The sequence below is a fragment of the Salmo salar genome, unplaced genomic scaffold (assembly GCF_965601325.2).
Source record: "Salmo salar unplaced genomic scaffold, fSalSal1 ptg000615l, whole genome shotgun sequence".
Classification (NCBI taxonomy): domain Eukaryota; kingdom Metazoa; phylum Chordata; class Actinopteri; order Salmoniformes; family Salmonidae; genus Salmo; species Salmo salar.
The window spans coordinates 673,044-687,502 of NW_027675441.1; the positions used below are offsets into that span (position 1 = coordinate 673,044).

A 14,459-nucleotide genomic window follows, 5' to 3' on the forward strand; every position below is an offset into this window, starting at 1 on the left:
GTAACAAAATGTTGAAAAAGTGAAGGGGTCGGAATACTTAACGAATGCTCTGTATATCACTGGCAGGGCTTTCTACCTCTGGCAGAGTTTTCTACCACTGGCAGTTTTGTACACAGTCATGTGATACGTGGTATAGAAAAGTCCAATCTTAGGAGAGTACATGGAGAGTACACGCACTATACAGTGTGTCTGCAGGTGTCTATCTGTCAAAACCACTGATACAGGAGCCCCTCCACCCTCTGGTGGGATGGATCATGTCTACAGAGAAACCTAGATTCAAATACTTAGATGTTTGTTTATTGGGTATATGTTGTGAAATAGTTAGATATTACTTGATAGATATTACTGCACTGTCGCAGCTAGAAACACAAGCATTTCGCTACACCCACAATAATATCTGCTAAACATGTGTATGTGACCAATAAAATGTGATTTGATTTGAAATAAACGTCCTATTTAACAAAGGTGCTTTTGGCTGGGGTCAAAATGACTCCAAAGGATTTGAATTAAAAGTCAATTTTGATACAGAAACACTAAACCATGATTTAAATTTATTAAGAACAAGTTGTTTGACAAAGTCATTAAAAATTTGAATAATTGAATGAACCACATTTTGGCTATGATAAAAGATATGCCTCTGGGGTCAAAATGATCCATGTCAGAAGTATGGTTCAATGAAAATATGTAGTGGGTGTAAAGTTTGTATTAAATTCTAACTCATTAAAAACGAATCAATCAACACATGCTTCTCTTTGACCGACTTAATATAATAATCAACTTTTCTGAAATAAATGAAAAATAAACGTTTGGTTCCTCAACTGCGTTGCCCAGTCCAGTCAGCAGATGGCGATGTGCGTCTTTTAGGTTCAGGCGATGCTGCATGTGTGACGTCTAATCTAGTGGACGGGACGCTCCTTCAACAACAACAGCTAGTCAGACACCTCGGTAGCTTTCTAGCAAACATAGCTACAACATTCACGCTCTTTACACTGGTTTGGTGTATATTTGTCGCTGTGTATTAAACACACTTCTGTCGTATGTACTTGTTGGCCCGTTTAATTATATATTTACGTTTTTTGTCAGCTAGCTGGTTTGCTAAGTTAGCTTAGAACTAGGCTAGTCGCTAATGCTAGCTAGCTAACATCCCCGACCATGAGTTCACTAAGCTACTCTCCTCCTGCTAAAGAAGAGGAGGTCTGCTGGACGGAGAAAGAAGCTCTTGTGAAAGAGGAGGGGGAAGAGAAGAATGTTACAATACAAAAACAAGTAGAGGGTGAAGCTGTTACCGTGAAAGAAGAAGAAGAGAAAGACGTTTCAGTGAAAGAAGAGGAAGACGCATTCAGAGTGAAAGAGGAGGAGGATGTTACAGTAAAAGAAGAGGAGGAGGATGCAGTTTATGGAGTGAAAGAGGAAGAGGGGGAGATGACTGTCACATTGGAGGAAGAAGAGGAGGTTGGAGATCTGTTTAACACCAGTAAGTACCGTCTCTGCAGTCGTTGAACCAATATGCAGTAAAGGGGTTCTACACTTTAATGTTGTTCTGTAGGAATGGCTGAAGCTACACTGTAACGTGTAGAACATCAAGAGTGGACCATCAACAAAACGTTAACAATTGATCAAATGCATCCAATGACAATGCCTGAAATACTGTAGTCCTCAATATCTCCTATTAGATTAGCCCAAGATGTTCTCTTAAAGGGGCAATCAGCAGTTGTTACATCCATTTAGGGACTTATACATTAATGATATGTACCCATCTGTTTCTTGAATAAATCACTTATAAATGCCTCATGAGCTTAGTTCAACTGTCGTACCCCATCAGAACCCAAAATATAAGCTATTTGTTTTACTCCAATGTTTGTCAGTAAGTATAAACAAACACTGTATATCCTCAAAACATGGTTAAAACTAGAATGTTGATATCATGGATGGTTGCATTTTTCCCATCCCTCAAGTTGTAGATACATCTCAAGGATGATTAATGGAAACAAGATGCACCTGAAAGCAATTGCGAGTCTCATAGCAAATGGTCTGAATACTTCAGTAAATAAGGTATTTCTGTATTTTTTAACCTGTTTTCCCTTTGTCATTATGGGCTATTGATGACACCCCTCTGAAACAAGATAGCCTAACCATGAGAAAAAAAACTCTACTTAGCCTACTCCTCCCGCTGCTGCTGGCCTTCATAAATTCAGTCGTTATGCTCCTATAGTTTCTGGTAATAGGCTACACCAGCAGTTGTTATGCTCCTATAGTTTCTGGTAATAGGCTACACCAGCAGTCGTTATGCTCCTATAGTTTCTGGTAATAGGCTACACCAGCAGTCGTTATGTTCCTATAGTTTCTGGTAATAGGCTACACCAGCAGTCGTTATGCTCCTATAGTTTCTGGTAATAGACTACAGTCGTTATGCTCCTATAGTTTCTGGTAATAGGCTACACCAGCAGTCGTTATGCTCCTATAGTTTCTGGTAATAGGCTACACCAGCAGTCGTTATGCTCCTATAGTTTCTGGTAATAGGCTACACCAGCAGTCGTTATGCACCTATAGTTTCTGGTAATAGACTACACCAGCAGTCGTTATGCTCCTATAGTTTCTGGTAATAGACTACACCAGCAGTCGTTATGCTCCTATAGTTTCTGGTAATAGACTACACCAGCAGTCGTTATGCTCCTATAGTTTCTGGTAATAGACTACACCAGCAGTCGTTATGCTCCTATAGTTTCTGGTAATAGGCTACACCAGCAGTCGTTATGCTCCTATAGTTTCTGGTAATAGGCTACACCAGCAGTCGTTATGCTCCTATAGTTTCTGGTAATAGGCTACACCAGCAGTCATTATGCTCCTATAGTTTCTGGTAATAGGCTACACCAGCAGTCGTTATGCTCCTATAGTTTCTGGTAATAGGCTACACCAGCAGTCGTTATGCTCCTATAGTTTCTGGTAATAGGCTACACCAGCAGTCGTTATGCTCCTATAGTTTCTGGTAATAGGCTACACCAGCAGTAGTTATGATCCTATAGTTTCTGGTAATAGGCTACACCAGCAGTCGTTATGCTCCTATAGTTTCTGGTAATAGGCTACACCAGCAGTCGTTATGCTCCTATAGTTTCTGGTAATAGGCTACACCAGCAGTCGTTATGCTCCTATAGTTTCTGGTAATAGGCTACACCAGCAGTCGTTATGCTCCTATAGTTTCTGGTAATAGGCTACACCAGCAGTCGTTATGCTCCTATAGTTTCTGGTAATAGGCTACACCAGCAGTCGTTATGCTCCTATAGTTTCTGGTAATAGGCTACAGTCGTTATGCTCCTATAGTTTCTGGTAATAGGCTACACCAGCAGTCGTTATGCTCCTATAGTTTCTGGTAATAGACTACAGTCGTTATGCTCCTATAGTTTCTGGTAATAGGCTACACCAGCAGTCGTTATGCTCCTATAGTTTCTGGTAATAGGCTACACCAGCAGTCGTTATGCTCCTATAGTTTCTGGTAATAGGCTACACCAGCAGTCGTTATGCTCCTATAGTTTCTGGTAATAGACTAAACCAGCAGTCGTTATGCTCCTATAGTTTCTGGTAATAGACTACACCAGCAGTCGTTATGCTCCTATAGTTTCTGGTAATAGGCTACACCAGCAGTCGTTATGCTCCTATAGTTTCTGGTAATAGACTACAGTCATTATGCTCCTATAGTTTCTGGTAATAGACTACACCAGCAGTCGTTATGCTCCTATAGTTTCTGGTAATAGGCTAGACCAGCAGTCGTTATGCTCCTATAGTTTCTGGTAATAGGCTACACCAGCAGTCGTTATGCTCCTATAGTTTCTGGTAATAGGCTACACCAGCAGTCGTTATGCTCCTATAGTTTCTGGTAATAGACTACACCAGCAGTCGTTATGCTCCTATAGTTTCTGGTAATAGGCTACACCAGCAGTCGTTATGCTCCTATAGTTTCTGGTAATAGGCTACACCAGCAGTCGTTATGCTCCTATAGTTTCTGGTAATAGACTACACCAGCAGTCGTTATGCTCCTATAGTTTCTGGTAATAGGCTAGACCAGCAGTCGTTGTGCTCCTATAGTTTCTGGTAATAGGCTACACCAGCAGTCGTTATGCTCCTATAGTTTCTGGTAATAGGCTACACCAGCAGTCGTTATGCTCCTATAGTTTCTGGTAATAGGCTACACCAGCAGTCGTTATGCTCCTATAGTTTCTGGTAATAGGCTACACCAGCAGTCGTTATGCTCCTAAAGTTTCTGGTAATAGGCTACACCAGCAGTCGTTATGCTCCTATAGTTTCTGGTAATAGGCTACACCAGCAGTCGTTATGCTCCTATAGTTTCTGGTAATAGGCTACACCAGCAGTCGTTATGCTCCTATAGTTTCTGGTAATAGACTACAGTCGTTATGCTCCTATAGTTTCTGGTAATAGGCTACACCAGCAGTCGTTATGCTCCTATAGTTTCTGGTAATAGGCTACACCAGCAGTCGTTATGCTCCTATAGTTTCTGGTAATAGGCTACACCAGCAGTCGTTATGCTCCTATAGTTTCTGGTAATAGACTAAACCAGCAGTCGTTATGCTCCTATAGTTTCTGGTAATAGACTACACCAGCAGTCGTTATGCTCCTATAGTTTCTGGTAATAGGCTACACCAGCAGTCGTTATGCTCCTATAGTTTCTGGTAATAGACTACAGTCATTATGCTCCTATAGTTTCTGGTAATAGACTACACCAGCAGTCGTTATGCTCCTATAGTTTCTGGTAATAGGCTAGACCAGCAGTCGTTATGCTCCTATAGTTTCTGGTAATAGGCTACACCAGCAGTCGTTATGCTCCTATAGTTTCTGGTAATAGGCTACACCAGCAGTCGTTATGCTCCTATAGTTTCTGGTAATAGGCTACACCAGCAGTTGTTATGCTCCTATAGTTTCTGGTAATAGGCTACACCAGCAGTCGTTATGCTCCTATAGTTTCTGGTAATAGGCTACACCAGCAGTCGTTATGCTCCTAAAGTTTCTGGTAATAGGCTACACCAGCAGTCGTTATGCTCCTATAGTTTCTGGTAATAGGCTACACCAGCAGTCGTTATGCTCCTATAGTTTCTGGTAATAGGCTACACCAGCAGTCGTTATGCTCCTATAGTTTCTGGTAATAGACTACACCAGCAGTCGTTATGCTCCTATAGTTTCTGGTAATAGACTACACCAGTAGTCGTTATGCTCCTATAGTTTCTGGTAATAGGCTACACCAGCAGTCGTTATGCTCCTATAGTTTCTGGTAATAGACTACACCAACAGTCGTTGTCCTCCTATAGTTTCTGGTAATAGGCTACACCAGCAGTCGTTATGCTCCTATAGTTTCTGGTAATAGGCTACACCAGCAGTCGTTGTGCTCCTATAGTTTCTGGTAATAGGCTACACCAGCAGTCGTTATGCTCCTATAGTTTCTGGTAATAGGCTACACCAGCAGTCGTTATGCTCCTATAGTTTCTGGTAATAGACTACACCAGCAGTCGTTATGCTCCTATTGTTTCTGGTAATAGACTACACCAGCAGTCGTTATGCTCCTATAGTTTCTGGTAATAGGCTACACCAGCAGTCGTTATGCTCCTATAGTTTCTGGTAATAGGCTACACCAGCAGTCGTTATGCTCCTATAGTTTCTGGTAATAGGCTACAGTCGTTATGCTCCTATAGTTTCTGGTAATAGGCTACACCAGCAGTCGTTATGCTCCTATAGTTTCTGGTAATAGACTACAGTCGTTATGCTCCTATAGTTTCTGGTAATAGGCTACACCAGCAGTCGTTATGCTCCTATAGTTTCTGGTAATAGACTACAGTCGTTATGCTCCTATAGTTTCTGGTAATAGGCTACACCAGCAGTCGTTATGCTCCTATAGTTTCTGGTAATAGGCTACACCAGCAGTCGTTATGCTCCTATAGTTTCTGGTAATAGGCTACAGTCGTTATGCTCCTATAGTTTCTGGTAATAGGCTACACCAGCAGTCGTTATGCTCCTATAGTTTCTGGTAATAGACTACAGTCGTTATGCTCCTATAGTTTCTGGTAATAGGCTACACCAGCAGTCGTTATGCTCCTATAGTTTCTGGTAATAGGCTACACCAGCAGTCGTTATGCTCCTATAGTTTCTGGTAATAGGCTACACCAGCAGTCGTTATGCTCCTATAGTTTCTGGTAATAGACTACACCAGCAGTCGTTATGCTCCTATAGTTTCTGGTAATAGACTACACCAGCAGTCGTTATGCTCCTATAGTTTCTGGTAATAGACTACAGTCATTATGCTCCTATAGTTTCTGGTAATAGACTACACCAGCAGTCGTTATGCTCCTATAGTTTCTGGTAATAGGCTAGACCAGCAGTCGTTATGCTCCTATAGTTTCTGGTAATAGGCTACACCAGCAGTCGTTATGCTCCTATAGTTTTTGGTAATAGGCTACACCAGCAGTCGTTATGCTCCTATAGTTTCTGGTAATAGGCTACACCAGCAGTCGTTATGCTCCTATAGTTTTTGGTAATAGGCTACACCAGCAGTCGTTATGCTCCTATAGTTTCTGGTAATAGGCTACACCAGCAGTCGTTATGCTCCTATAGTTTCTGGTAATAGGCTACACCAGCAGTCGTTATGCTCCTATAGTTTCTGGTAATAGGCTACACCAGCAGTCGTTATGCTCCTAAAGTTTCTGGTAATGGGCTACACCAGCAGTCGTTATGCTCCTATAGTTTCTGGTAATAGGCTACACCAGCAGTCGTTATGCTCCTATAGTTTCTGGTAATAGGCTACACCAGCAGTCATTATGCTCCTATAGTTTCTGGTAATAGACTACACCAGCAGTCGTTATGCTCCTATTGTTTCTGGTAATAGACTACACCAGCAGTCGTTATGCTCCTATAGTTTCTGGTAATAGGCTACACCAGCAGTCGTTATGCTCCTATAGTTTCTGGTAATAGGCTACACCAGCAGTCGTTATGCTCCTATAGTTTCTGGTAATAGGCTACAGTCGTTATGCTCCTATAGTTTCTGGTAATAGGCTACACCAGCAGTCGTTATGCTCCTATAGTTTCTGGTAATAGACTACAGTCGTTATGCTCCTATAGTTTCTGGTAATAGGCTACACCAGCAGTCGTTATGTTCCTATAGTTTCTGGTAATAGGCTACACCAGCAGTCGTTATGCTCCTATAGTTTCTGGTAATAGGCTACACCAGCAGTCGTTATGCTCCTATAGTTTCTGGTAATAGGCTACACCAGCAGTCGTTATTTTCCTATAGTTTCTGGTAATAGGCTACACCAGCAGTCGTTATGCTCCTATAGTTTCTGGTAATAGGCTACACCAGCAGTCGTTATGCTCCTATAGTTTCTGGTAATAGACTACACCAGCAGTCGTTATGCTCCTATAGTTTCTGGTAATAGGCTACACCAGCAGTCGTTATGCACCTATAGTTTCTGGTAATAGACTACACCAGCAGTCGTTGTGCTCCTATAGTTTCTGGTAATAGGCTACACCAGCAGTCGTTATGCTCCTATAGTTTCTGGTAATAGACTACACCAGCAGTCGTTGTGCTCCTATAGTTTCTGGTAATAGGCTACACCAGCAGTCGTTATGCTCCTATAGTTTCTGGTAATAGGCTACACCAGCAGTCGTTATGCTCCTATAGTTTCTGGTAATAGGCTACACCAGCAGTCGTTATGCTCCTATAGTTTCTGGTAATAGGCTACACCAGCAGTCATTATGCTCCTATAGTTTCTGGTAATAGGCTACACCAGCAGTCGTTATGCTCCTATAGTTTCTTGTAATAGGCTACACCAGCAGTAGTTATGATCCTATAGTTTCTGGTAATAGACTACACCAGCAGTCGTTATGCTCCTATAGTTTCTGGTAATAGGCTACACCAGCAGTAGTTATGATCCTATAGTTTCTGGTAATAGGCTACAGCAGCAGTCGTTATGCTCCTATAGTTTCTGGTAATAGGCTACACCAGCAGTCGTTATGCTCCTATAGTTTCTGGTAATAGGCTACACCAGCAGTCGTTATGCTCCTATAGTTTCTGGTAATAGGCTACACCAGCAGTCGTTATGCTCCTATAGTTTCTGGTAATAGGCTACACCAGCAGTCGTTATGCTCCTATAATTTCTGGTAATAGGCTACACCAGCAGTCGTTATGCTCCTATAGTTTCTGGTAATAGGCTACAGTCGTTATGCTCCTATAGTTTCTGGTAATAGGCTACACCAGCAGTCGTTATGCTCCTATAGTTTCTGGTAATAGACTACAGTCGTTATGCTCCTATAGTTTCTGGTAATAGGCTACACCAGCAGTCGTTATGCTCCTATAGTTTCTGGTAATAGGCTACACCAGCAGTCGTTATGCTCCTATAGTTTCTGGTAATAGGCTACACCAGCAGTCGTTATGCTCCTATAGTTTCTGGTAATAGACTAAACCAGCAGTCGTTATGCTCCTATAGTTTCTGGTAATAGACTACACCAGCAGTCGTTATGCTCCTATAGTTTCTGGTAATAGGCTACACCAGCAGTCGTTATGCTCCTATAGTTTCTGGTAATAGACTACAGTCATTATGCTCCTATAGTTTCTGGTAATAGACTACACCAGCAGTCGTTATGCTCCTATAGTTTCTGGTAATAGGCTAGACCAGCAGTCGTTATGCTCCTATAGTTTCTGGTAATAGGCTACACCAGCAGTCGTTATGCTCCTATAGTTTCTGGTAATAGGCTACACCAGCAGTTGTTATGCTCCTATAGTTTCTGGTAATAGACTACACCAGCAGTCGTTATGCTCCTATAGTTTCTGGTAATAGACTACAGTCATTATGCTCCTATAGTTTCTGGTAATAGACTACACCAGCAGTCGTTATGCTCCTATAGTTTCTGGTAATAGGCTAGACCAGCAGTCGTTATGCTCCTATAGTTTCTGGTAATAGGCTACACCAGCAGTCGTTATGCTCCTATAGTTTTTGGTAATAGGCTACACCAGCAGTCGTTATGCTCCTATAGTTTCTGGTAATAGGCTACACCAGCAGTCGTTATGCTCCTATAGTTTTTGGTAATAGGCTACACCAGCAGTCGTTATGCTCCTATAGTTTCTGGTAATAGGCTACACCAGCAGTCGTTATGCTCCTATAGTTTCTGGTAATAGGCTACACCAGCAGTCGTTATGCTCCTATAGTTTCTGGTAATAGGCTACACCAGCAGTCGTTATGCTCCTAAAGTTTCTGGTAATGGGCTACACCAGCAGTCGTTATGCTCCTATAGTTTCTGGTAATAGGCTACACCAGCAGTCGTTATGCTCCTATAGTTTCTGGTAATAGGCTACACCAGCAGTCATTATGCTCCTATAGTTTCTGGTAATAGACTACACCAGCAGTCGTTATGCTCCTATTGTTTCTGGTAATAGACTACACCAGCAGTCGTTATGCTCCTATAGTTTCTGGTAATAGGCTACACCAGCAGTCGTTATGCTCCTATAGTTTCTGGTAATAGGCTACACCAGCAGTCGTTATGCTCCTATAGTTTCTGGTAATAGGCTACAGTCGTTATGCTCCTATAGTTTCTGGTAATAGGCTACACCAGCAGTCGTTATGCTCCTATAGTTTCTGGTAATAGACTACAGTCGTTATGCTCCTATAGTTTCTGGTAATAGGCTACACCAGCAGTCGTTATGTTCCTATAGTTTCTGGTAATAGGCTACACCAGCAGTCGTTATGCTCCTATAGTTTCTGGTAATAGGCTACACCAGCAGTCGTTATGCTCCTATAGTTTCTGGTAATAGGCTACACCAGCAGTCGTTATGCTCCTATAGTTTCTGGTAATAGGCTACACCAGCAGTCGTTATGCTCCTATAGTTTCTGGTAATAGGCTACACCAGCAGTCGTTATGCTCCTATAGTTTCTGGTAATAGGCTACACCAGCAGTCGTTATGCACCTATAGTTTCTGGTAATAGACTACACCAGCAGTCGTTATGCTCCTATAGTTTCTGGTAATAGACTACACCAGCAGTCGTTATGCTCCTATAGTTTCTGGTAATAGACTACACCAGCAGTCGTTATGCTCCTATAGTTTCTGGTAATAGACTACACCAGCAGTCGTTATGCTCCTATAGTTTCTGGTAATAGGCTACACCAGCAGTCGTTATGCTCCTATAGTTTCTGGTAATAGGCTACACCAGCAGTCGTTATGCTCCTATAGTTTCTGGTAATAGGCTACACCAGCAGTCATTATGCTCCTATAGTTTCTGGTAATAGGCTACACCAGCAGTCGTTATGCTCCTATAGTTTCTGGTAATAGGCTACACCAGCAGTCGTTATGCTCCTATAGTTTCTGGTAATAGGCTACACCAGCAGTCGTTATGCTCCTATAGTTTCTGGTAATAGGCTACACCAGCAGTAGTTATGATCCTATAGTTTCTGGTAATAGGCTACACCAGCAGTCGTTATGCTCCTATAGTTTCTGGTAATAGGCTACACCAGCAGTCGTTATGCTCCTATAGTTTCTGGTAATAGGCTACACCAGCAGTCGTTATGCTCCTATAGTTTCTGGTAATAGGCTACACCAGCAGTCGTTATGCTCCTATAGTTTCTGGTAATAGGCTACACCAGCAGTCGTTATGCTCCTATAGTTTCTGGTAATAGGCTACACCAGCAGTCGTTATGCTCCTATAGTTTCTGGTAATAGGCTACAGTCGTTATGCTCCTATAGTTTCTGGTAATAGGCTACACCAGCAGTCGTTATGCTCCTATAGTTTCTGGTAATAGACTACAGTCGTTATGCTCCTATAGTTTCTGGTAATAGGCTACACCAGCAGTCGTTATGCTCCTATAGTTTCTGGTAATAGGCTACACCAGCAGTCGTTATGCTCCTATAGTTTCTGGTAATAGGCTACACCAGCAGTCGTTATGCTCCTATAGTTTCTGGTAATAGACTAAACCAGCAGTCGTTATGCTCCTATAGTTTCTGGTAATAGACTACACCAGCAGTCGTTATGCTCCTATAGTTTCTGGTAATAGGCTACACCAGCAGTCGTTATGCTCCTATAGTTTCTGGTAATAGACTACAGTCATTATGCTCCTATAGTTTCTGGTAATAGACTACACCAGCAGTCGTTATGCTCCTATAGTTTCTGGTAATAGGCTAGACCAGCAGTCGTTATGCTCCTATAGTTTCTGGTAATAGGCTACACCAGCAGTCGTTATGCTCCTATAGTTTCTGGTAATAGGCTACACCAGCAGTCGTTATGCTCCTATAGTTTCTGGTAATAGACTACACCAGCAGTCGTTATGCTCCTATAGTTTCTGGTAATAGGCTACACCAGCAGTCGTTATGCTCCTATAGTTTCTGGTAATAGGCTACACCAGCAGTCGTTATGCTCCTATAGTTTCTGGTAATAGACTACACCAGCAGTCGTTATGCTCCTATAGTTTCTGGTAATAGGCTAGACCAGCAGTCGTTGTGCTCCTATAGTTTCTGGTAATAGGCTACACCAGCAGTCGTTATGCTCCTATAGTTTCTGGTAATAGGCTACACCAGCAGTCGTTATGCTCCTATAGTTTCTGGTAATAGGCTACACCAGCAGTCGTTATGCTCCTATAGTTTCTGGTAATAGGCTACACCAGCAGTCGTTATGCTCCTAAAGTTTCTGGTAATAGGCTACACCAGCAGTCGTTATGCTCCTATAGTTTCTGGTAATAGGCTACACCAGCAGTCGTTATGCTCCTATAGTTTCTGGTAATAGGCTACACCAGCAGTCGTTATGCTCCTATAGTTTCTGGTAATAGACTACAGTCGTTATGCTCCTATAGTTTCTGGTAATAGGCTACACCAGCAGTCGTTATGCTCCTATAGTTTCTGGTAATAGGCTACACCAGCAGTCGTTATGCTCCTATAGTTTCTGGTAATAGGCTACACCAGCAGTCGTTATGCTCCTATAGTTTCTGGTAATAGACTAAACCAGCAGTCGTTATGCTCCTATAGTTTCTGGTAATAGACTACACCAGCAGTCGTTATGCTCCTATAGTTTCTGGTAATAGGCTACACCAGCAGTCGTTATGCTCCTATAGTTTCTGGTAATAGACTACAGTCATTATGCTCCTATAGTTTCTGGTAATAGACTACACCAGCAGTCGTTATGCTCCTATAGTTTCTGGTAATAGGCTAGACCAGCAGTCGTTATGCTCCTATAGTTTCTGGTAATAGGCTACACCAGCAGTCGTTATGCTCCTATAGTTTCTGGTAATAGGCTACACCAGCAGTCGTTATGCTCCTATAGTTTCTGGTAATAGGCTACACCAGCAGTTGTTATGCTCCTATAGTTTCTGGTAATAGGCTACACCAGCAGTCGTTATGCTCCTATAGTTTCTGGTAATAGGCTACACCAGCAGTCGTTATGCTCCTAAAGTTTCTGGTAATAGGCTACACCAGCAGTCGTTATGCTCCTATAGTTTCTGGTAATAGGCTACACCAGCTGTCGTTATGCTCCTATAGTTTCTGGTAATAGGCTACACCAGCAGTCGTTATGCTCCTATAGTTTCTGGTAATAGACTACACCAGCAGTCGTTATGCTCCTATAGTTTCTGGTAATAGACTACACCAGTAGTCGTTATGCTCCTATAGTTTCTGGTAATAGGCTACACCAGCAGTCGTTATGCTCCTATAGTTTCTGGTAATAGACTACACCAACAGTCGTTGTCCTCCTATAGTTTCTGGTAATAGGCTACACCAGCAGTCGTTATGCTCCTATAGTTTCTGGTAATAGGCTACACCAGCAGTCGTTGTGCTCCTATAGTTTCTGGTAATAGGCTACACCAGCAGTCGTTATGCTCCTATAGTTTCTGGTAATAGGCTACACCAGCAGTCGTTATGCTCCTATAGTTTCTGGTAATAGACTACACCAGCAGTCGTTATGCTCCTATTGTTTCTGGTAATAGACTACACCAGCAGTCGTTATGCTCCTATAGTTTCTGGTAATAGGCTACACCAGCAGTCGTTATGCTCCTATAGTTTCTGGTAATAGGCTACACCAGCAGTCGTTATGCTCCTATAGTTTCTGGTAATAGGCTACAGTCGTTATGCTCCTATAGTTTCTGGTAATAGGCTACACCAGCAGTCGTTATGCTCCTATAGTTTCTGGTAATAGACTACAGTCGTTATGCTCCTATAGTTTCTGGTAATAGGCTACACCAGCAGTCGTTATGCTCCTATAGTTTCTGGTAATAGACTACAGTCGTTATGCTCCTATAGTTTCTGGTAATAGGCTACACCAGCAGTCGTTATGCTCCTATAGTTTCTGGTAATAGGCTACACCAGCAGTCGTTATGCTCCTATAGTTTCTGGTAATAGGCTACAGTCGTTATGCTCCTATAGTTTCTGGTAATAGGCTACACCAGCAGTCGTTATGCTCCTATAGTTTCTGGTAATAGACTACAGTCGTTATGCTCCTATAGTTTCTGGTAATAGGCTACACCAGCAGTCGTTATGCTCCTATAGTTTCTGGTAATAGGCTACACCAGCAGTCGTTATGCTCCTATAGTTTCTGGTAATAGGCTACACCAGCAGTCGTTATGCTCCTATAGTTTCTGGTAATAGACTACACCAGCAGTCGTTATGCTCCTATAGTTTCTGGTAATAGACTACACCAGCAGTCGTTATGCTCCTATAGTTTCTGGTAATAGACTACAGTCATTATGCTCCTATAGTTTCTGGTAATAGGCTACACCAGCAGTCGTTATGCTCCTATAGTTTCTGGTAATAGACTACACCAGCAGTCGTTATGCTCCTATAGTTTCTGGTAATAGACTACAGTCGTTATGCTCCTATAGTTTCTGGTAATAGGCTACACCAGCAGTCGTTATGCTCCTATAGTTTCTGGTAATAGGCTACACCAGCAGTCGTTATGCTCCTATAGTTTCTGGTAATAGGCTACACCAGCAGTCGTTATGCTCCTATAGTTTCTGGTAATAGACTAAACCAGCAGTCGTTATGCTCCTATAGTTTCTGGTAATAGACTACACCAGCAGTCGTTATGCTCCTATAGTTTCTGGTAATAGGCTACACCAGCAGTCGTTATGCTCCTATAGTTTCTGGTAATAGACTACAGTCATTATGCTCCTATAGTTTCTGGTAATAGACTACACCAGCAGTCGTTATGCTCCTATAGTTGCTGGTAATAGGCTAGACCAGCAGTCGTTATGCTCCTATAGTTTCTGGTAATAGGCTACACCAGCAGTCGTTATGCTCCTATAGTTTCTGGTAATAGGCTACACCAGCAGTCGTTATGCTCCTATAGTTTCTGGTAATAGGCTACACCAGCAGTTGTTATGCTCCTATAGTTTCTGGTAATAGACTACACCAGCAGTCGTTATGCTCCTATAGTTTCTGGTAATAGACTACAGTCATTATGCTCCTATAGTTTCTGGTAATAGACTACACCAGC

General features: G+C 42.2%; 1 protein-coding gene across 1 annotated transcript in view; it reads left to right on the top strand.

Annotated features, from left to right (window-relative positions):
* The first annotated feature begins 912 nt into the window (after positions 1-912).
* LOC145876893 (uncharacterized) overlaps positions 913-14,459 on the top strand; it is a 62,064-nt gene continuing 48,517 nt past the window's right edge. Inside the window, exon 1 of the mRNA XM_082972229.1 lies at positions 913-1,474. Coding sequence (XP_082828355.1) covers positions 1,153-1,474 — 322 coding nt within the window. The 5' untranslated portion in view covers positions 913-1,152. The remainder of the gene's footprint in view (positions 1,475-14,459) is intronic.